Source organism: Canis lupus, chromosome 6 (assembly GCF_011100685.1).
Source record: "Canis lupus familiaris isolate Mischka breed German Shepherd chromosome 6, alternate assembly UU_Cfam_GSD_1.0, whole genome shotgun sequence".
Lineage (NCBI taxonomy): Eukaryota > Metazoa > Chordata > Mammalia > Carnivora > Canidae > Canis > Canis lupus.
In genome coordinates this window covers 62,474,695-62,500,033 of record NC_049227.1, presented here as the reverse complement: position 1 = coordinate 62,500,033, position 25,339 = coordinate 62,474,695, and the positions used below count along the sequence as shown (strand labels likewise).

The 25,339-nt window shown below is 37.3% G+C and overlaps 1 protein-coding gene across 5 annotated transcripts in view; it reads right to left on the bottom strand.

Moving 5' to 3' along the window:
• The window catches only part of COL24A1 (collagen type XXIV alpha 1 chain), a 387,148-nt gene that overhangs the window by 360,738 nt on the left and 1,071 nt on the right, over positions 1-25,339 (bottom strand). For all 5 annotated transcript variants that reach the window (XM_038541487.1, XM_038541490.1, XM_038541491.1 and 2 more), the window contains exons 3-4: positions 16,583-16,647; positions 1,326-2,680 (exon numbers count right to left, since the gene is read on the bottom strand). In XM_038541487.1, the coding sequence (XP_038397415.1) occupies positions 1,326-2,680; positions 16,583-16,647 (1,420 nt within the window). The remainder of the gene's footprint in view (positions 1-1,325; positions 2,681-16,582; positions 16,648-25,339) is intronic.

Below are 25,339 nucleotides of genomic sequence, written 5' to 3'. Positions count from 1 at the left end.
TTCAGATTTTATTTTAAAATCTTTAAATATTCACTTTAATAAGAATTGTTCAATACCCATCAAATCACTTTAAGCAAGAACCACAAAGGAAACATAAGCTAAGCAAGTGACATCATCTTCTCCCGTTCAATGGCTTCCAGAATCAAACTAATGACCCAAATTTTATTTTCATCAAATAAATACTTTAAGATATATTTTAGTCTGCTTGCAATTAGAAAATTATTTTTTAAAGATTTTATTTATTTATTCGTGAAAGACACAGAGAGAGAGGCAGAGACGCAGGCAGAGGGAGAAGCAGGCTCCATGCAGGAAGCCGGATGCGGGACTCGATCTTGGGTCTCCAGGATCACGCCCTGGGCTGAAGGCTGCGCTAAACCGCTGAGCCACCGGGACTGCCCAGAAAATTATTTTCTAAACACATATGGGAGATTACTCAAGATATACAAATATAAAAGGCAAAAACATGTTTCTAATGTGATTTTAAATAGATTTTTTAAAGTTTTAAATGATTTAGAAATTTTTCAAATATTCATCTGTAATTGCACCTACACAACAAAAGAGCTTCAGAGCTGAAAACATCTATTATCTCATAGTTTTGTTTATACATTATTAAATAAGTGATTTGGCTGGGTTTTTTCTATTGAATACGCAGATGGGCTGTTAGCTATTTTTTGTATTAGGTACCTAGAGCTTTTATTAATTCATAAATGTAAATGCACTATATCATTAAAGATATAATGAAATATGTTACTCTTAATAGATACTAAACTATTTCATTTATAACAATAATGTGTTTGCTTTTTTCCAGTGATTCACTATAAAATTATCTCTACCTGAAATAAATTTTTATATTCCATTTTAATCCATTTGATTTTATTTTGCTGAAAGATGTGTTTAATAATGATTATCATTAATTTAATTGATGTATGTAATGCATTTTTCTTTAGTATATTTCAAGTTTCATATCCTTCTCTTAACATAACTATGTTTTAAATCTATGTTTTTTCTATAAAGAATGCTGATCTATATTTAACAGTCAAAATTCTGCTTGAGTTTCAACTGGACAAGAAAAACATACAGTTTACTCACCACTTTACCAGAATTAAGTAACCTTTCAGCCTACCAAAAAAACAACAACAACAACAACAACAAAAATACAATATTCGAATCAAATATTGGTTGGATGCATTATAGTAACCATAAATTCACTTACTATAGGCAGGATACATTTCTGACACATATCTGTTCTGCTCTGTATTATTAAGTCTAGAGGTTTTTTTTTTTTGATAGTTAATACATTAAGACAGATTTTAAAAACAACTTACGGGAGGTCCAGGGTCCCCTTTTGGCCCTCTTAGAGTCTCCATTTCGAGCATTGTATTAAGATCCTCATAATAATAATAATAATCATAAAGGTCAGTCTCATAGCTATTTTCGATGGGATAGGTAGCATCAGGATCAAATTCACCTTCTTTCCTCAGGTCAAGGTGATTGTCCACAGACGGCTCATCTGTCACTCTGTATAAGGTTGTGTTTAAAATCTGTTGCAGTTCCATGAGTTCATTAGTGTGTAGATTTGCTGCAATAGCCTTCTTGAGATTGATCATTGTTTCTTGTTTTATATGTGGAAGAACAGATGATATCTTCTTAAATGGTAGCAGACCAGTTACTCTATCATTATGTTGTGTGACATTGTCAGATACATTTGGGAGAGAACTAAATTTCTCCTTGCTCTTTGTTCTCGCCTTATTAAGGAGATGATGGGTCACTGACAGGCTTAAATTTGTCTGAGTATGTTCCTCAGTAATCATTTCTTTGGCCTGAATTCCATGGTTTACAAGATCCACAGCAGACACATTGCTTGAATGAAGAGACATTGACTGAGATTTTGACATCTGGAGTCCTTGCTGTTTACGGACTGTTGCAGAATCATTATTTATCATATTTGGGATGCTTTTGCCTTTGGTAAATGTGTCCTCTGACAGCACTTTTTCACCAAATTTTTTGGGCAAGGGAGAGTTTTCCAGTATTTCAGCTGGTTTGATGGTTGTATGAAGAAGGCTTATCTCAGGGCGACAACGCTGTTTCATATATCTACAATAGTCTGCAGATACTTCTGCAGAAGGAATAATATCTAACTGACATAGTATTCCTTCAAAATGGACAGAATTATTATTCATACTTCCTAAGGTAAACACACTGTTAGAATCAAAAGTCTGAACTTCTGAAAGAGTCTCTCTGCTAAAAGATTTCTTTCCACACTCAACAAACATTGAGACAACTTGGTTTCTAATAGTAATGGCAAATGAGTGCCATCGCTCATTGTGAACACTGTAGTTGAAAAATACAGACTGCTTTCCTCCAAGGTATACTACTAATTTTTTAGGTAATAACTGCACTCCTAATTGCAGTCTATTTTTATTTCTAATGCTGAAGAGAAATGCATTGTTTACTCTATGTGACTGCAACCCAATTAATATTGTAAATGGCTGTTCTAAGTTGAATGGTAAAATTTTCATGAGAGGTGACTCAATATAAGCATCATTTGTTAAAATGACACCTAATTCTGTTAAGTGGACCCCCTGAGGTAATGATGTAGATGATGATGGTACAGCAGTCACTGATGATGAGTGTCTTACATCTTTGCCTCCAAGGCCTAGTTGATGAAGAATGTCTATGCCTGGAAATTAAAAAGAGAGAGAGAGAGAGAGAAGGAGAAAGAATCTTACTCTTATGTATTCATGTGTTCATATAAAATTTGAATATATTCTCATCTCAACAGTAATCCCTAAAATAAGCATGCTCTATCAATTTCCAGGTAATGAGAGAAATGGAGAGAACGAGTAAAATATTATACTCAGTTATTTGAAACACACACATACACACACAACCATGCACACACACACACACACACACACACACAAACACACCCCAATATCTCTAAACCCAAAATTTAATAATTGTTCTCTCCGGAATCTTATTTGGTACTCCAATGAATATTACTTCTTTAATTTAGGACTTAAAATTTTATGACTTCTATGTTAAAGAGGAACAGGGGACACAGTTACCAAAAGAAATTTATAACTTGGCAGTCATTTTATAAATTAAGTTCACATAATCTTTTAATCTATAATTTTGCAGGCTATTTTCCCTTACAGGTTTCTGAGAATTTACAAGTCACATAAGAGTTCTCCCTATGCCTAATACCTTATGTGTGCTTCAGAAAGAGTATTCAGTCACCTTGATATCTCCTGGACAGGAGAACTTAAATTCCAATTATTGGTGATCATATACTTTTTATTTCCCTTCCAAGTTTCTCTTGCTTCCATTGTTTTCTCAGTCTTCCACAGTCTTGGTAATTTTTATCCAAACCATTTTTAGACTTTCTCAATATTTATCACATAATACAGATTTTATGTAATATAAATTTCATATAATTAAGGCCTTTATTAGTTTATTTTTATTGCAATGTTACTAATAGTATACTGCTTATCTTCCTTATCCAATTATAAACTCTTGGAAGACAGATTCTATGTCTGATTCACTACTCAATATCTACTATTCTCACCTTGCAAATAGTTCTACAATTTCTAAATTAATGAATTTGCCCATCAAAATCTCATTAGATGTCACATTTGTCTCTATAGTCTTATAAAATTAAATACATTTTTGTAAAGAATAATGAATCCTTTGTCAGAGATATAGAACAGTTTAGTCAGCCATATGACCTTTATTATTTAGGGGGTTATAAATCTCCCACTTGCATCTTTGTACATATTTAATCATTTTCAACAAGAAATGTCAAAGAATATTAATTCATAACCATGATACGTGAGAAAAAATAAGTTTTTGAAGCTTAGCCAAAAAACTGTGAATCATCCTAATTTCTCTTTTATAGGAAATTAGTAGATATTTGATAATTCATATTTATTACAAATAGCTAACATAGTGGCAAAATATCACTCATGCATAATCTAGCAATACAATTAAAATATTTTCGTAGAAGAGAGCTTTACAAAATACTCAAGTGTTTTAAGGTTAGAACAACCATCATTTTATTGATAAAAACAGTTGTAGTTTTATACTAGTTCTAACTGTTATAAATGTTTGTATCTAAGATACAGTATGACAGCATCTCTCAAACTCTTCCACCAAAACATTATTAACAGCAGTTTAGAATTATATGCGTCTCCAGGAATTTGGAGGAATAGTTTAAAGAGGCCCCATAAAAGCACAAAAAATATCTTTGACTTCTCATGTTTTATAGTTAAAATTTAGGAAAAACTTTTTAATTTTACTCAATAATATGACTATGTTTGTTTTAATATAAAACATGAACTACCAGCTAAATCAGTTAACCATCCCCATCCCAATCTTCATTGAAAATTTATACTCCTGAAACATAGATCTGCTTAGTCTGTGAATTTTTTTGATTAATTAATCCATTTGAGGGAGGGAGAGAGAGAGAGAGAAGATAGACAACATACAGGTGGAGAGAGGGAAAGGGAGGAGAGATGGAGGAACCCCTCTCTCCCACAGCACCTGCTCTGCTGAGTGGGAAGCCTTACTCAGGGCCTTGATCCCAGGACTCTGATTATCATGACCTGAGCTGAAAACAAGAGTTGGCTGTTTGACTGAGGCACCCAGGTGGCCCAAGTCAGTGACTTTGAGTCTTGACCAATGATATCTGCCTCTATGGGTGTACATATCTCAATCTGAGAGATAAACTATGTTAGAAACACTGTTCTTATGAAAATTACAATGCTTAAAGTGTATAAATCGTATACTATGTTGAAAGTTTTCATTCTATAAGATGCCAGATAGGCTATCCTTACACAAAGGAAGTGCCACTTGTCTGTGGTGGAATGTCAAGGGCTACTCCTGGCCCAAAGAAAACTTCTCCTTGCATTTAACAAGAACCCCTGTTATCTAGTAACTAAAATTACTGATGCTATTCATTGAAATATTACTGGAAAGAGCAATAATAAAAACTTTATTATGTGTGTTTTTAATATTTCATATATATTTTCCTTTGATTCTATTTTTATTTGAGTTTTTACAACAAATAGCTAAGATTTTTTAAGACAAATGTCTTTGAAGATTTGCTACTCAGTAAGTTTCTTGTTATTGAACTATCCTTGCATTTCTGAAATAAAATCTACTTGATGGTTGGATATTATTATTTTGAAAGTTTGCTGGATTCTCAAAGAATAATATATGTAGAATCATCACATTAATAATTATAAGTTAAACTCCCTCTGTCTGTGTCTCTGCCTCTCTTAGTCTGTCTCTCATGAATAAATAAATAATTATTTATAAGTTAAGACTGGTGTGTGGTTTTTCTCCTACTGGACTATTTTTACCAGACTATAACACCAATTCATTATTTTCTATAGCCTAATTTAAATACAATTTATAAGACTAAGTTTTAAAAATGTGAAGTACAAATTAGACATAATTCTCTAATCACAATACTAACAAGTTAGATTTTAATAACAAAATGAGAAAACAAATAAACAAAATCCTTTAATTGGAAAATGTAAAGATTTTCTCCTAAATCACTTGGGTCAATGGGAAAATACAAATAAAAATTACATAGTTTTTAGAAAATAACAAAAATTAAAATACTGCATATCAAGGTCTATGGGATACACCTCTAGAATTATCTTTTAGAAAGAAAGACTCATATTTTTATTCTGTTACCTCTAAAATTATAAATATACACAATGTCTCTAGTCCCCTTTATTTAGACAGATCTATTATTTCTTTCCTATGAACAGTGTTTCCTCTTTCTTTTTCTCCCTCCTCCCCTCTCCCTTACCATCTAACATTAGCCAATAGAATTAGCTTTCCTAGCATTTATCTTTTTATTATTAAGTATCCTGATAGTATTTTTTATTTGCTTTATCAGATTTGGATAATATTATTTTCCAGCTTCTAAATAGGAGCCAATCACCAAACTTAATGTATTTCCTGTCTTTTATTCCCTTTTTCCCTCCTATTGTGAATGATTGTATCATTCCTACATTAATTTATATCATAATTTATATGCAGTTCTGTTCCCACATTTTCTCCTGGTAAATAGAACCAGTCTTTTGGAGTCATTTTCCCAGTTATTTCCTTTTTGATGAAGTTAATCCTGTTTTAATCTCCTCAAGAAACATTCATGAGAAAATTTCCTGGATGTTTGACTTTTTAGAATTGTTTGTTGGTTGCATTGGTTTTTTGTTTGTTTGTTTGTTTTGGTTTTTTATAAAGATTTCGTTATTTATTCATGAGAGACACAGAGAGAGAGGCAGAGACATAGGCAGAGGGAGAAGCAGGCTCCATGCAGGAAGCCTGATGTGGGACTTAACCCCAGGATTCCAGGATCATTCCCTGAGCCAAAGGCAGACGATCAACCGCTGAGCCACCAAAGCATCCCTGCTGATAGCATTGTATCTTAAGTTTCATTGGACATAAAATTCGTTGCTAATGTCTTCTTTCCTTGATTATCTTATTCAAGATATGATTCCACTATCTATAGGTATGGAATGTTAGGATAGAAAAATCTGAAGGCAGCTAATTTTGTTTCTCCCTCTAAGTGACTCAATTTTTTTTTTTTAACCAACATGCCCCAAAACTGCTGCTCTTTATCCTTGAAGTACAAATTTTATTAGGATATGGCTTCATATTAACCATTCTGGATAAATGTTTCCAGGCATATAGTATGCCCATTTGCTGTTCCCTCCAGCAAAGTTTTCATGAATTGGATCCCTGAATATTTGTTCTATTTTATAGTTGTGGTTTTCCTCTTCAAAAATTACTATTATAAGTATGTTTAATCTCCACCACTGTCTTCTATATCTATCATTTCTCTGCAATCTTTTAAAATATGTTATTTATCTTCAGTTCTGTTTTTTCATTCCTGCCTTTACCATGTTTTCTATAATTTCTAACCTCTTTTTGTGTTCCTTCCAATTTCCTCTTGATTTATAAAAAGGATTTTTCCTACGACACCTTTTCTGAGTTCTACAAGCTCACAATTCATATCCCTTTAATATCTTGCCATCTCTTCCTTCTCTTGAGTTCTTATATTTCTGTTTTATGATCTTCCTTCATCGTGATTTTTTTTATCTGTGCATTCTCATTTTGCTGCTTTCACCTATATTTTTCTTATTGTACCTTTCTATTTATGCTGTGTTGCTTTTAGTTACTCACTATTTCATACTCAATAGAAAGATGCTAGGGAGAAGACAAAGGGGCATGCCTTCCAAATCTCAAAACCCAAAGGCTGTTTCAACATTACCAGAGTTCTTTCAAGTGGCCTTTTGATATAGCCTCACCTTCTTCTCTGGATCAGACCTAATCTAGCAGAACTTCTATAGCCATCCTAGTTGGCAACACCCTACTCTCCTTCCCCAGTATCCACTCTCATTGCTATATGCTTCAGAATGAATCCTTCACCTTAGGAAGTAGATTTGTGCATGTTCTGAGATCTTTCCTCACCGAGCCATTTAGCTATTATCTGTGCTTCTTTCTTGTACTTGCTCCTGGGCAGCTTCTGTCCTCCCCAGATCCTGTAGCAGTTGTTTTGTATAGGGGCTCAAGGTTAAGGTACTTTGGGGTATGCTCCTCATTTAAAAAGTGTGTGGTTATACAGGCACTTTTATGTTTTTCTCAGCATATTTTGAGAGTTTGTAGATTTTATCATTCCCCTAGTTTTGCTGGAAATGGAGTTTTCAGGGTTATTTACTATTTCATTCATCTTTTTTTCTTTTTGTATGATATACAAAAACAGAAGTGGGAAGATAATATCTCATGATTTCAAGTTTATATTTAAAGTCTATATGTAGGGGATCCCTGGGTGGCTCAGCGGTTTAGCGCCTGCCTTTGGCCCAGGGCATGATCCTGGAGTCTTGGGATTGAGTCCCACATCGGGCTCCTGGCATGGAGCCTGCTTCTCCCTCCTCCTGTGTCTCTGCCTCTCTCTCTCTCTCTCTCTCTCTCTCTCTCTCTCTCTCTATATATATATATATATATATATATATATATCATAAATAAATAAATAAATAAATCTTTAAAAAAATAAAAAATAAAAAAATAAAATCTATATGTATTTCAAAGATGAAGAATCTGAAGCCCAGAGAGATTATGTAACCTGGTCAAGATCATATGGCTGATAAATACTAGAAATAGATATAAGTCCAATCAGTCTAGCCTCAAAGTCTATAATCTTTGTCTCACCACACTACCTTACAGGCACTCTATTCTCCACATCACCTGGCATATTCTTTGGCAAGTCTCACAATCAATCATGGCAGGGTTATTTCTTCCCACTGAATCTCACAGTGGGCAATACCCCCTAGGTTGCCAACAGAATTGGTATCTGAGTGGACATCTAAATGTTAATCCTACTTAAACTTTCAAATCTTAATGTGAATATGTTTAGCTTAAATTTTGTGGCAGATACTGATATGAGAACAGAGAAGTCTTAAGGATAAAAGGCACATATGAGAGGGTCTGGGGAGAACAGGAGAATGAAAGTCTTCTATCAGAGGACAGACCATTGTTAATTTAGGTCTGGCCCTGGATATCACCAAACTGCAATTTGGAAGTTAAATTTAGATAATTAGTACTGATGAATACAGCAAGAAAAAACTTAGTTGGCTATAATAGGTTACTTGTTTCATTAGTGGCCCTAACCACAAAATCAATCCAGTTTGTGCTACTTGGGAAATCAGTTACTATTTAAAGAATACTGATTACCAACTAGGCACTTCATTAAGTGCTTTGCCTTTCTTTTCATTAAGAAATTTTTTTAATTAGAAATTTTTTTCTAAATACTTTTCTTGAGTATAGTTGACACTATAGTTTCAAGTGTACAACATAGTCAACAAATCTATACATTATGCTATGCTCACTATAAGTGTAGCTACCATGTGTCCCCATACACTATTACAATACCATTGACTATAGTCCCTATGCTGTATCTTTCATCCCCATGACTTCATTCCATAACTGGAAGCCTGTAACCTCCCACTCTCCTTCACCCGTCTTGCCATCCCCCCATTCTCCTTCCCTCTGGCAGCCATCAGTTTGTTCTCTGTATTTATAGTTCTGATCCTGCTTTTTGTTTATTCATTTGTTGCACTTTGCATTTTTTTTACAGAATAAAAATAGTAGCAGCATTCATTAATTCCATGTACCAAGCACTGTTTTCACAACTTCATTAAGCCACATAAAGCTCACAATAACCCTGTGAGGTAGGTACTATGGTTAACTCTATCTGACAGACATAAAAACTAGGTCACAGAGAATCTGAATAACTTTCCCAAGATCACCCAAGTAGGAAGTGTAGAGGCAGAACCTGAAAGCAGGCAGTCCTCCTGACTCAACCTCTCAGCATAGCAATTTAGAAATGCATATGTCACCTAACAGCAGAACAGATTTTTATCTCTTTCACCTATTTGCTTCTTAAACAGAATAAATCATGGTGTCACCAAGACAACGGGCTTTGCTCTTTTTACTGTAAACACAATGACTTCACCCAAAACATGATTTCAACAACCACATATGCTGACTCACAAACCTCTCTTCTGGATTTGCATATCCAATCGCCTACTAAACTTATGTGGTAGAGACTAGACGTCCTGCAAGCACTTCTCACTCAATATATTTTCCCCCACATTTGTTCCTCTTATTTTAGTGCCTCTCTTAGCAAAGAGTCCCATTCCCAAACCACCAGCCAGAGTTCTATGTTTATAGTGTCAATTCTATCATGCCAATCTCCTGAACAAATTCTGCCCATGGCTTCCCGTTACAGTAAAAAATACAATCCAGACTCTTAACATGGTGTATGAAACCTCTGTCATCAGCCCCCTTCTTACCTCTCTTATCTCTTTGCATTTCATCCCACCTTACTTTGCACCAGCCATGCTTTTCCTTTCTTATTCCTTAAAATCACTAACCTCATTTTGAATTCCTGGTGTTTGTACTTATTGTTCTTTCTGTTTAGAATGATCTGAACCCTTGAGTTCATTCAGATCTAGACTCAAATGTGATCTCGTCAGAGAGGTCTTCCCTGACAATACCTAAAATATAAAATTGTCCTTCTCCTTGCCCCAGTGACTCTCCAACATCTTCCCATGCTTTATGTTTTCTTCACAGCACTGAGAATTGAGGGGAAGATATACATAAATATATCATACATTATATATATATATATCACATTATATATACAGAGAATTGCCTACCGCTTTATTCCCCAGTTGAAATGTAAGTCCATGAGGGTAGCACTTCACCATGTTTTACTATTATATTCCATCATGTAGAATAATGACTAAGACAAAGTGGGTCCAAAGTATTGCTTGAATGAATGAATCAATCAATCCAGCCATCTAACCCAGAAACCTGGTAATCACCTTTGATACTCCCTTTCCAACCATTCTCCATAGCTATTCAGTCACCAAGTCCAACACAAACTTTAGTTAAGCTCTCTTTATCCTTAGATTATTATATTAGTCTCCTAATAGATTTCTCTGCCTCTTTTAAGACATCCTTATCCAATCTTTCATCCACACTGCTGCCAGGGAAACCTTTCTCTCTTTGTACAGAACAAAATGAACATTTAGTTCATGACACTGCTTCCTATAACACATCAGTAGTTCTCAAAGCTTTCATATAAAACTGAAACTTCTTATTTTAGCCCTCAAGCCCTTCGTGATCTAACCCCTGCCTGCATTTCCAGTCTCGTATCTCATTCATTCCTAATAAGCTTTCCCCTTTTTAATCTATGCTAAACATCAAAGGTAATCAAACCCAAAATATCAGAACAGGAAGATTTAGAATGTAGGAAAAAAGGATCACTTTCGCAAGAGAATATACTAGAAGTAAAAGAAAACCATTAAACAAGGAATGAAGTATATCTGCTCTTTAAGCCTTATGGATATCCTATTTTAAAAAATATTTTTACCAGGTAAGTAGGTGGCTCAGTGGTTGAGTCTCTGCCTTTGGCTCAGGATGTGATCCCCATCCTCGGATCAGGTCCAGCATCAGGCTCCTCTCAGGGAGCCTGCTTCTCCCTCTGCCTGTGTGTCTGCCTCTCTGTGTGTGTGTGTCTTTCATGAATAAATAAATAAAATCTTTAAAAAAAATTTTTAATAAAAATATCTTTTTACTATATTCCATCCCCTCACTCTTTGATTAAAGGATTGTGACTTCATTTTAAAGTAATTTTTGTGTTGATATTCACATGGAATTGTTATGTTCAACCTCACAGTTGATGAGGTTGAGCAGATTAGCATATTCAGGATTATTTGTATAATTGTAGTGGTATGGTGGTCTTATTGTCAAATTATGCAAGTGGATCATTGGGACCCCTCATCTTGATTTTACTTTTCTGTCCTTCTTTTCCACCCTTTCTATTATGGTACCCAAAGTCCACATGCCACTTGTGTAGTAAAAAATTTAACCTTGCCCAAAGAGTAGACATACGTTTGTTCTCGGCTTCTAGAAGGCACTCAATAAACCCTTGAATATCTTGCCTTATAAAGATATATTTGTTTATCTGAGGGTTATGAACCATAGCAAATAGTCCAACAACATGATTTATGGTAAGGGCTTTGGTCATGTGGTATCCATTCAACCTCAAGAGGGACTTCAGAAACTAAGGTCAGCTACATGGGCAGTCCACCATGTCCATTGGGGCAGAGCCCCAATATAGACTCTGGACATAAGGGCTCAGGTGAGTTTCACTGGTTGGCAATATTCTGTGCATACTGTCACATATCATTGCTGGGAAAGTTGGCACTCATTCCACTGGGAGAGGACAACTGGAAGCTCCATATGTGGGACTTTCCTAGACCCTAACCCATGTGTCTCTTCTGTTGGTTGATGTTAATGCATTCTCTTTTGCTGTAATAAACCATAACTATAACAGGTTACACTGGGTTCTATAAATTCTTCTAAAGCATTATTGAGACTGAAAATTATCTTGGGGACTCAAACTTATAATTGGTCAGAAGTAACCTTGGTCTTGGTGACTGCCCCCTAATCTACACTAGCTCTTACACATTTTTCCTTCAATGGTATCTGCTTACTTCATGGCATTTGCCACTCACAATTTTTTTTCTTTTACTTTTCTTAAATCTCTTGCTATGTCAAATGTATCTGGTTTTTTTTTTAATCCTATTCTTTCAGACCCCTCTAAGTATATCCTTTCATGCCAAATTTACTCATTTTATAAGATTCAGTTGAAATATTACCTCCTCTGTAAGACTTCAGTGTAATTTTTGTTTGTTGTTGTTTTGTTATACACTAAAGACAAATAGATTGTACTCAATTTGCTAATAAAATCAATCTTCTAAGCCTGCAGGGCTGATGCTGAGATATAGCCACAGACACTACAACCTTGCTTATTTTTAATTTGAAACTTGTATAGTAAGCATCATTAATACTATTGTCACTAGTTAGAAGAAAAGAAGGAAGGAGAGAGGGAAGAGAGGAAAATGGAAAGAGAGAGAGGGAGATAAAGTGGGAAGAGAAAAGAAGAATAGGAAAAGGGTGAGAAAAAGGAGAAATTGAATCTCAGTAAATGATGAAATTATGACTCATACCCAAGTATCTGACATTAAATCCAGTGGCTATATAATTAACTCTATGGTGCAGTATAAACTATGCCTAAAGAAAAAGACATGGGAGAGCCAATTGTTGTACTTATTTTGTAAGTTTTACAAACACTTCTTTTCATAAGAGAGCCAAGGAAACATTGTAGCTGTCAATATTCAACAATATTCTAATATTCATAAATTGGACGAACAACAGTAATATCATGTTTGTCCCTCATAAATGTAAGGATTTTTACATTTCTTAGTGTAGCTTAAAAGATTTAAAAGTTATCAACTTTTAAAGTTAAAAATATCACATCACAGTATAAAAATTATGTTAGCTCATTAAATAACTAAATATAATATAGCACATAATTTAATAAATTTTTGCCGTTAAAATTTTCATATATCTGGGTCAGTGAAATCTCCAAGCTTTCTAGTTTGTATAAATGAAAAAATTACATGATTGTTTAAAATAAAATCACAAAGGAACACCTAGATGGCTCAGTTGGCTAAGTATCTGCCTTTAGCTCAGGTCATGATCCCAGAGTCCCAGGATGGAGCCCCACATCAGGCTTCCTGCTCAGCAAGGATCTGCTGCCCCTCTGACCCTCCCCTCTCTCATGCTTTCTCTCTCTCAAATAAATAAATAAAATCTTTTAAAAAATAAAGTCACAAAGTTGTAAATAAGAAAAATAATATAAGCCTTAATATGTTTGTCTTAACCAATTTACCTAAATTGATTAAATTAACCAGATAATTGCCCAATATCTGCTTTCTATTGTTCTATTTAGTCTCAGCCAAATAGTGCTAAAATCAAGACTCAAATACAAGCTGCCTGGCTTCCAGCTCACTGAGTGAAGGAACTAAAGGAGTTGCTTAAATTCAACTACTTTAGTTTATTTCAGTTTTTTAATATTATGAGTATATGGGAAAAGAGAAGGATCATAAGCATCTTTTTTTCCTGAAAAAGATTACTGTGTCTTCATCAAATAACAGGCATGCACTAAACACTTGACATGTATTATCTCATTTTATCCATACAACTCTATGTGGTAAGAACTCTTATTACTTCATTCTTATTACTTCACTCTTATTATTTTCACTTTGCTGAAAATGAAGCTCAGAGTATTTGACTTGCTCCAGATCATATACCTAGTAAGTACTGGAACCTGGCTTCTGGTTCTAGAATACCTGTGCTTTATTTAGTTACACTAGGTATGTTTAAAGTGGCAATTGTGACTTTAAAGTATTCCTGTTGTAAATAACACATCTATTATGGATAAAGAGATAAAGCAAATTTGTTTATAAAATGAGAAATGAAGCTTTAACCAACTAATGTGTAAAGTTTTTGGTTAAGTGTCCATAAGGGGTTTTGGCAGAAAATACTTAGAGAACTGTAGCTAGAATGAGCTGATTCTCCGTTAACAATAAACACATTTTGGATTCATTTCCACAGGAAATATTCTTTTTGGAAATGAGTATTCTACACATAGAGGTTTCTACACATGTGGTTTTCACACCTAGGGATCATGAACCTGAGAATGCTGTGTATGTTGAGGATTAGCTACACATCTTGCAGGGTGTATGTTACCATGTAGAAGTACTGCAGCTAGGTCCATCTCTGGCAGCCAGCTTACAAACACAGACTGGGTAAAAAGGAAAGCAGACTCTATATAAGATAAGAAAAGGGATCTAGATCTGTCAAATCCTCAAAAAAAGCTGTAAATAATTAATTTTTCCTTGAAGCAGAATCATGTATTCAATAGGTTATATCTAAAACTTGGTTATAAAACAAATTCAAAATTTTAATTTTTTAAAAAAGATTTTTATCTACTTATTTGAGAGACAGCACACGTACATGAGCTGGGGGTGGTGATGCATGCAGCGGAAGGAGAAGCAGAAGCAGACTCCCCACTGAGCAGGGAGCCCAAAGCAGGGCTCAATCTCTGGACCCCAGGATCTTGACCTGAGCCAAATGCAGTCGTTTGACTGACTGAGCCACCCAGGTGCCCCCCAGAATTTAAATTTATGAACAAGGTTATTTAAAATTATTTTCTTAAAAAAATAAAAAAATAAAAAATAAAATAAAATAAAATTATTTTCTTGGCTGTATTAAAACTTAATGGAATAACTGAAAACATGGCAAATAACAGATGTTTATATCTGGTCAGTGAATTTAAGAGGGAGGCATGAGGCTTCAAGTATGGGGTGGGGGATGAAAGTCTGTATAAGAAGCTTTCAAACCACGCCAGCAGATGGTAATTATAAAATAAGAAGACGGGTAGTGGAAAGAGGGTTTTCTGTTGTCAGAGATGGACAGGCCTAGATTCAAGTCCTAGTTGTAAGAGCCTGAGTAAAAGCCTTCTGTGAGCCTCAGTTTCTTCATCTATAATCCCTATCCTAAAGGCTCACTGTGAAGATCAGAATATTACATGTAAAGTACCAGCAAAGGACAAGCCACAGAATATATACATAATTAATAATGACAATTCTCCTTCTCTTTTTGATCTTCTCTGTGGTTCAAGAAGCTTAATTTTAAAGAATTTGTAGACTTTGCAATCAAAATACTTGAGTTCAAATCTTGGTTCTTCTATTCATTAGCCTATAACCCTTGGGCTAGTTATTTATTCTTCTTAATTTATGTTTCAGCAGCTATATCATGGGCATAATTACAAAAACTCTGTGATGAGGTAGTGGTGAATATATATTCTACAAGCATAGGGCTGGTACACAATTAAATTCTCAGAAGGTATAACAATAGTAGTAACAGTGAACTAAAAGATACAATTCCTCTCTTCTTCATGGCTAATTAAATCAAAATAAAGTAACAGCAATGACTTGGTCAAGAACAGCATTTCATGAAGCTCTATGTGACATCCGACCTAATTTAACCAGAAAATTAGGTTAAATTTAACCTAATTTAACCGTAAAACAGAATTAGAAGATGCCTTCCAAGATATCTTTTAATTCATCTACGTGCTACTTGACAGAGAACTTAGCTGCCTACTTGTCAGTTTGGTCAATCAGATAGAGGATGACCCCTTCCTTTATGCACCCTCTCTCTACCTATGTATATTCCATTTCTTTCTCTCTTTCTTATTGTTGTTTAGTTGATTGACCAAGTGGCTTGTGGAACTGGTCAGTGAACTGAAATGTTGGTTTTGTCAGAATGAATAATTTGGCAGCCCTGCTGATGGAAGACAGAGGAGTTTAAAAAAAAAAAAAAATTGGAGCCATGCTGATACTCTCTGTGGATGCAGCATAGTTCCAGGGTTTTTCTCTTTGACTTGGACTTTGTATTTTTTAATCTTTGACAAAGGCACTTGTCTTTACATTTTGAGACCAGAGACATTATCTTATTTATATTTCTATCACTGGCAATTAGGACATTATGTGGCAAGTAGAAGATACTTTTTAAAATGCTGTTTAATAAATGAATAAATTTGAGAATACATAGATTCCTGAAACTTGATCATCATCTGGGTAGTACCCAGCAACTAGCTAGCACACAAAAACAAAACGTTGAACAATTTTCTAAACCTCTCCATTTGAATTAAATAAAATCCCAAACCCACTGGTATGCAAATTGTATTTTGTTTCTCAATGATGTAAATCTAGATGGAACATTTCGTATATGCTCGTGTTGTTTCAAGAAGTGCAAAGGTAACTCAGTCACAGTTCGCCACCCCCAAGAACTCCCACTTCAATGAAGTCACAAGCAAAGCCTTTTCACTATACAAAACTTCCCTTTTATAGAGAGTTTGCTTAAAAATGTAAGCAATTTCACAGATGGAAGATCTGAGTAATTTTTTAAAGGTCATATTTCCCCCCAAAATTGGTTTTTTTCACCCTTACATTCTCATTGTACTGGGTAGAATTTTTTATTGTTTCATTTTGAATCTAAGGTTCTGATCATTCTAAAGTCATATACTTTTGCTGTTTGGAAGCAGAATTTTTATATAAGCAAATACGTAACAAGGTAACTTTCTTACCTTGTTCTTGTGCATGAACAACACCCCCTGCCACACATAGCACAATAAAATGAAGGAGCAGTTTCCTAAAAAAAAGGGGAAAATTTTAGTGGGTTTTTTCAACCTATAAATCATATAAAATCCAAAATAAACTCTAGTACAAGATTAAGAAGTAAGCTATCATTTTAATTAACACAGTATTTTAATACTCGTAATGGTTAAGAGCAAGGGCTTTGAATTTAAGTTCCAGCTTTGCCACTTAAGTATATGACTTGGGCAACTTTTTATCACCTCAGTGTCTCCTCATCTGTTAAATCTATCTCATAAACTTTTTTTGAAGATTAACTAAAAAATTTCATGTCAGGCATACAAAACAGTACCTGGCGCATAGGAAGTACTCAATAAATGTGAACTAGTCCAAATAATACTATTATTATTATTATTGTGACTATATATTACCTCAAATTATCATACATGCAATTTTATACCAAGTAATATAACTTTACACAAAATAACTTATAGTCACTTAACTATAATGATTATAAACTATGGAACCAGGGATTTGTTTAAATGAATCTATATATGTAAAAGCCCTTTGATTATCGTATCAAAGCCATGAATATCGCTTCTACTTAGATCCATGAGATTTGGGTTCTGAAAATAGCAATGGCCTGTAGATGTCAACATTGAACATTTTGATTAGCAGTAATTGTGAGCACAATACTCATTGCATATCAAAATGTTCATTCATATTGATTAGCTGAGTAAAAATATTTTGATTTTTTTTTAGTATAACCAAACTTTTGATAGGTTTTTTTGACTAATCTTCATAGTTGGCTATATCTACCTCCCAAGTGAAAATCATAGAGATAATTCCAAAAAGTAACGGCAAGCTTGCTGAAAACAATAATTTATCACCTAATTCTGTTTTTCTTTTATTCTAACCCAGGGACTTTCCAAATGACATTTCTGTAAAATACAGTTCTCTAAGGAGTAACTACAAAGCCCTCTGAAAGATTTTTTTTCTTTTTTATTAAGTTCTTGGTGTACTAATAGTAACTGCTACATTTCCTATTTATTATCAATGATAAATATTTTTTATTTTTATCAACTAGTATAAGGAGCACGTTAATATAACAAAGATAATCTTTTACAAAGTGAGCAACAATGCATAATTATACTCTTCTCCTTAGTATAATGAGATTGTCATTTGTATTAAAATGGCCTTCACCATATTTTAGTAAGTGAAAAATACACACACTGTGGTCATTCAGTACAGAACACAACTTTTATAAGATGAAGCTTTGATATAGTTAAAACTGTCAATTTTATAATCAAATCAACTGAACAATTACAGAAATTTCTATTTCTGATACGAGTGAATACTTGAAACATATATTTTATATGAAGCACATAAAAGATTCCTATGTATGGTGTCATCCATTTAAAACCATAGTTCTCAAATGTTAGTTTGCTGAAGGAACCACATGAGATGCTTATGAAAAATGTAGATTCTGGGCTTGCCTCAGAGATTATGATTCATAAATTTGGAGTGAATCCTCAGTTTGTAGACACCTTTACTAGCTGATTCTAATATGGATTGTGCATTTACCAGACTCTGAGGAACAATTTAGAAGACTTAGTATTTATAGTTACGCTGTACTTAAAACACACAAATATTATTTTGCTCAAATCACATCTAATTTATGACATAAGACTATTTGAGCCTGGTGGGGGAGGGGGGGATGTTGTTTTGCTGTTTATTTTGTTTTTATCCTTTTCTCCTGCTCTAGATCAGTGGTCTCAAACTTTACTGTGCAGCAGAGTCACCTGGAAGGCTTGTTAAAGATTGCTGGGCTCCACCCTGAGAGCTTCTGACTCTCTGGATCTGGGGTGGGGTTTGAGAATTTGCATTTATAACAAGTTCCCAGGCAATGCTGATGCTGTGTATCTGGGGTTTATGCTCTGAGGACCAGCGTTCAGGGATAGATGATGCTCAAGAGATGGTGAAAAGGCCTACCTGTTTTGAATCTGGTTTTTACCTTCATTGCACAGTGGAATCACCTGGGGAGTTTTTAAAACTACTAATATTTGGATCCTGCCCTCTCCACCCCTGCCCCCAACGATTCTGATTTTAATTTGTGGTACAGGGATTTTTAAACATTCCTCAGGTGATTCTACTGTACAAAACAAGTTGAGGACCTCTGTGCGAGATTAAAATGATAACCCTAGGTTCTCCAGGATGGATCCCAAAGTGATCTAGAGTTTGAGAAAAAGGAGACTCTTCCTTTCAACTTTATATTTTCAACAAATAACTGGCAGGATATATACCAGTGAGACTAAAAAAATAGCTCAGGATGATAATCACTGAAGGAGAGTGCATCGGAATTATGCCGTCCTAGCAGAAAATGGAATGCGAAAGGAATCATGTCTCATTTGCCCAAGGTAATCTGGATCACTTAAGAGTTTAGATAACCCAACGGGCACTCTTCTATTCAGAGGAAGCTAACTAATGAAGAATATAATAACCAGCAGTCATTTAGCAATTCAGCCAACTCATAGACTTCCCCAATGACCTCTGAGGAGAAAAATGAAAAATAAAATTCTTTCTAGGCATGTTAACAAGTCCATTCCTGGTGTAAGGCAGGAAAACCTGAACACATCAAACATCATCCCTTAGCCAGCTGATCTTAGGGGATTATGACAAATCAGTTGAGCCACACCTTATGTAAGTGTACCTATGTGTTAAAACCAATGACTAATAGAGAAGTAGAGACTGATGACTAAAAGAGTTTTTTTCTTTTTCTGATTATATCCCAAACCAGCAGCAACTAAGGAAGAACATATGGATATCCATCTCCATAGCAATATGGATTCCATTACACCCGACCTCCTTCCCCTGAAGCTGCAGCCATATCACATTATACTGTATTCCCTGGAGAGACCTTGCAAGTATCTGAAATGCCCTCTTAGTCTCCACCTGTCAGAATCTTAAGTGTCATCAAAGCCTAAATTGAATAACATCTGCTCCATGAAGTTTCCATCATCCCTAAAGGCGGCTTGGCTTGCTCCCTCCTCTCTGTACTCTTAATGCTTTTATTGGAACTTTATTATATTCCATTCATGTTGTACCTTTTAGGATTAATTAGTAAGTAAATATCTGAACAAGCAACAGGTCTTCACCTTTTATCTATTTCTTACATGAAACTAAAACTTAAAAAACATTTTTATGATGGAAAGGAGTAAGAGTAACATCTCCCAATGACTGAAGAATTCAACTCTTCCCTATGGACCTTATTCTTTTAACACTTGGGAAAAGTAAAGTAAAATAAATAAGGGCACTTTTAGTTGACTGACAAAGAAGAGATAAAGAAGAGAAAGAACTTTTAAAAATATCTGCCATGATAGAGCTTTTTTTTTTTCGTTGTAACCATTTTTCTCATCCCTGAAGTTGGAACACAGAGAAGACATCAAGCTTAATTGACATACTCGGTTAAAAAGCCAAACTCCATCATTGTATGAAATGGATGTCTAATGAATCCAAGCTTTCTGGAAAATGCCTAGTTAAGCTGGGCTTGTTTATTTCTTTGGTTTTTTCCCCCCCTCCCATGAAATCACATTTACTATACATTCACTTAATAAGGAAAAAATGTCACATTTCCCTATTAGCAGGAGATAGAATTCTCCAGGGCATCAGCTGTGCTTTACGTCTCTCCTGCTGGACCATGTATGCATTTAGTGCTAAGACATGCTGGAGTAATTGAATAAAATTAAAACTGCATTAGTTTGGACAGAAAACCACACAGTAAATAAGAAAGTAAAACTAGACTGGGAGTCAAAAGACTAAACCTGATTCTATTTCTAACTTACCATGTGAGCTTGTATGGGTCACTTCAATGTTCTGAGCCTTGGCTGACTCATCTATCATGTGATGACATAATATAAAGTTTATATTTTACATTCTAAATATAACACCCTAAAATCCGTGTGGATGGTAGGATCTGTTAGTATACTAGCATTAGAGGACAAAGATCAAATTATTTAGCAAGATCTTCCATAAATCACTATATATTAGACATGGTGCTTAACCATAAATCTGGAAAGGTCTTCCTACAATTCTGGCCAATGCTCTTTTAATTAAATAACCTAAAATAGTCTACTAAGTTCGCTCATTTGTTCACATATTTACTTTACCAAAAAGCATCACTGGTATATAAATATGAATATTTCTCAAATATTCAAAGCACATCTGCTTTTATTCACTTTTCTGTATGTGTGGACCGTATGTCACTGATATAAACTATCAGAAGTACATCTATTCAAACATTTCACAAAATCAGACCAGATCTAAAAAAAGTCAACAATATGGTAACAGTCAATAAAAGTTCAGAAAATATAACCCATGATATTAATATCTGAGGATCTCTAACAAAATATGAAATATTTCTATGTGTCTGGTCTGCTAGCCACATTTTCAGTAGGACAGAAGCCACAATCAAAACATAACCAGACATGTGACGGGTGAAGGCCTGGAGGGGATCAGACAGGAAATAGATATCCAAAGACCATACTCAGAATATTTAAGGAACGAATATTCATCCCAGGCATCTTCCCTAAATAATTTTCAGAGCTTTTCAACGTTCTCTTTACCTAAAGGGTTTAAGTTACATTAGGAGAATCCCAGGCATTTTTGTGTTTAGGGCATCCATGAGACTCTCAGGTATTGTGTCTTCAGGCTACCGAAGCTCATTCCTACATAAATTCAAGTTATAATTGTAAGAAAGACTTGTGAAATCTTGTGACTAGGAAACTATTTTTTTATGAGTTGGTGATTTTAATTTAAACCAATTGGAAAAGGCGAAATAGTCTGAAAACCACATGTGATATATATCAATAATTTCAACAATTACCGTTACACTACATTTACAAGCAAAAATCTCCTGTAAGTCATGACTTTACAGATTTTGCTCTTTACTAGCTGCAAAGATCCAAAAATAGTAAAATTTCTGTCCCTTGTTACCCAAATAACTGAAGATCAATTCTCATCCCAGCAGTAGGGATAAAGTTGGATATGATTTAGGGAGTAAAGTGTTGTCATTGATATACAATGAATTTTTGAGACTATCAATTCAGCTCAGGAGGTACTTATATAACTAATACAGTGTGAAGCATTAGAATTTTTGGTTAAATTTTAAGCATACAGGCAATTCATGAAGTACAAGGGAGATAAATGCTTAAGGACTTAACGTGATTAAAGTGCCTAGAGTCCAGTCAGTAGCAGGGAAGCAAAAATACCTCAACTAGCCTGTCCTCGTAACATCCCAGAAATTGTTAAAATGCTGCCTAGCGTAGCAAAGTTCCTGGAACACACTAATGTTAAAGTTTGTTCAATGAATGAGTTAATCTTCAGTTAGTGAGACTATCAATCAGGTGGTCTTGAGTTTCAATAAGCATACAACTTCTCTAGCATCTTCTACATGCACATGGATCCCAAGATCAAGAAGTCAGGTCATCCTAACCTCCATTTATTTAGCTAAGAAAGTTACCTGGTTTAAAGGCCTTTCAGAATCTGGTCTCTTGGTCTCCAGATCCAGCTCCAGTCACTCCCCTTCTAGAAAGTGTGCTCCAACCAACTTCATTTCTTTCAGGCCCTCAAATGAACTGTGCTATCTCACCTCTCAGCCTTTTACTGTTCTGTCTGCAAAGTCTCATACCTTTTCCAGTTAGGTCTCGGTGAGAATTTCATTTCCTTTGATCAGCCTTTCTTTCCAGGGTTACCCTTCTCTATCGACCCCACCTATCCAGGACTGCTAGGTGTCCTCCTATCTGTACCTTTATCTCATTTTGGTATACCTGGTTGTTCATTTTGTGTTTCCTATACTAAACTGGGCACATGGGAAGAACAGCAATTGTGTCTTGCTCCACCATTGTATCCCTTCTGCTTAGAACCACACTGGGCACATAGTTGGAGCTCAGAAAATATTTGCTGAATAAATGAGTGAGTGATTAAGTGAATGAATGCCAGGATAAATGTAAGCCTTTTATGAGAATGAAAATGAAATTGTCTTTACCTTATTTCTCATTCAGTTACAAATTCTAAAATAAGTCATAGTTGCAAAGCATGGCAAGGAAACTAGCACAGTTATTTTAATTTCCATAATAAAATTTATTTTTTCTCCTGCCACTTCACAGATTACCAAGCAGAATGTCTAAGCAACACTCAAAACTACTTTCCATAAGTTACAATTCCTTTCCTTGAGACATCAGTTTATTCTAACTGAAAGCAAAGATAACTAAGCAACTTTAAAGAATACAATTTCATGCCAACTATGTAATAGATGTTTATATCCAAAACTACCCCCCCTCCCCACAAACACACACACTTTGGCTATAGAAACACTTTACTTAGAATAGCAGCCTGCCTGGGAGACTTTCTGATACTGTTAAATCATTATATCTAACACTGACTTTTGGTTTTAATTTCCTTTTATTACTTCCACAAATTCACATTAGGTAACTCAGTTAACAGCAGCCCCATGAAATAAAATGTCTTTCAGGATCTAGTTTTAAAACTGTAAATGTTTTTGGGTGACTAATCAGAATTGTGACTTTAAAAAACTGCTCCTGCTTTTACAAAAAAATAAAAAAGTCACCACAAAAGGATGGTGGAAAATTAAAACCTCAAGGATTTCATTAGAAACCCTAAGGTTTAATTCAGTGGACTGACATTATCATCAGCTAATCAGCTGCTTCAGCCAAGTCCCGTCCCTATGGGGCTGGTAGCGGTTTTTCTTTTTAAAAAAACTGAAGAATGTTTAATTCCTTAAGGAAATTGGATTTGTTGTTGTTGTTTTTTGTTTTTTGTTTTTGTTTTTTTTTGAGAAACAATTTTCTCAGATCAATCAGTAACTACCTTTCCCCTACTTGGCATGTGTATGGCTGGAGCAGCGAGGGGGTGCAATCTGAGGTAACCACGAATTACCCTCAATTCTCTGCCGCCCACCCCCACTGGCAACTGGAGTGAAACAAACTGATGGCAGAGGAGTCTGCAAGGTCCTGGACAGAAAGACCTTCTAGACCAGCGCCTTCACCCAGGAGCTGCTATCAACCCAAAGTCTCTCTGCAAGGGTTCTTCTCCCATTCCACGTAGTCTAAGTTTTCCTCAGTTCCTTGGTGTAATCCATTCTGTTTGCTTTCCCTGTCTCCCTCCCCCCAATCATCTGGACCCAATTTACAAACCCCAAACTGCCCAAAGATTTATTCAGGGCCTTTTCTGGGACCGTCTGGAAGGGAAGTATAAACCGGCAAGACAGGCTAGGAGCCGAAGATCTGCTTTAGGGCAGCCCGGGGTGGCTCAGCGGTTTAGCACCTGCCTTCCGCCCAGGGCGTGATCCTGGAGTCGCAGGATCGAGTCCCGCATCGGGCTCCCTGCATGGTGCCTGCTTGTCCCTCGGCCTCTCTCTCTGTTGCTCATGCTCTGTTGCTCATAAATAAATAAAATCTTTAAAAAAAAAAAAAAAAGATCTGCTTTAATCCGAGAGGTTGTCACAGCTAGCAGCCCCACGGGTGGTGGGGCAACGACACAGGCCTTGCTCAGTGGCCAAGGGAGGGCCTGCGGGGGGAGGGTGGACCGGGGACGCGACCAGGGCGCGGGCACCGAGGCGCGGGTTGCGGGCGGACCGGAGGGGCCCGCCTCACCCACCTCTCCTGGTGCACGTGCACCCTTCCACGGGGGCCCCGAGCTCCCTGCACCCTCCCGCGGGGTCCGGGGCTCCTTGCACCCTTCCGCGGCGACCCGGGGCTCCCTGCACCCTCCCGCAGGGGTGCGGGGGCCGGGGCTCCTTGCACCCTTCCGCGGCAGCCCGCAGCACCTTGCACCCTTCTGCGGGGTCGGAGCTCCCTGCACCCTCCCGCGGCGGCCCAGAGCATCTTGCACCCTTCCGCGGGGGCCCGGAGCTCCCTGCACCCTTCCGCGGGGACCCGGGGCTCCTTGCACCCTCCCGCGGGGACCCGGGGCTCCTTGCACCCTTCCGCGGCGGCCGGGAGCAGCAGGGGGATGCGCGCGGCCCCGCAGGATCCGCCGCGCCCCGAGCCCGCTTTCCCACCGGCTCCTCGCGTTGGGCCTTTTATCAAGAAATGTGGCGGGAAAGCCGCCCGGGAAGCGGGTGCGACCCGCGTGAGCCGCCGCGGGGAAGCCGCCCCCCAGCGCCTGAGCTCTTCCGGGCCCCGGGCCCCACGCACCGACCCCTCCGGCTTCGGGAGCTCGCGGGGGGCGGGGGCGGGGAGCGGGGGGCGGGGGGCGGGGGGCGTCCTCCTCGGCCGGGAAGCGCAGCCGCGCGGGCTCCCGGGGTCAGAGCAGGGAGCGCGCGAGCCCCAGCCACGCTCGGCTGCACGCGGCGGGGAAGCACGTGTGCACACAAACACCGCCCCGGGGCGGCCCCTCCCCGCGCCCCGCCTCCGTCGCCGGCCCTCCGCCCGCTCGGGCCGCGTGGCCCGCGACCCTCCTCCCAGCGGCCCTCCCCGGGCAAGGCGCATCCCGCGCTGACCTCTTCAGGGGGAGCGGGCAGCCCGCGAGGCGTGCACCCCCGCCCCACGTCTCTTCCCAGGGACGGCGCCCGCGGGGCCCCGCGCGAACGCTCCCGGAGGAGCGGCCCCGCCCCGCGCCCAGCCCCTGCGCGGGTGACAGGCGGGGGCCGCGGGCTGTCGGCCCCCACCGACCGGAGGCGAGCGCCCCGATGCCCGAGGCCCCGCGGGTGTCCTCGCCCTCCCGCCCGGCAG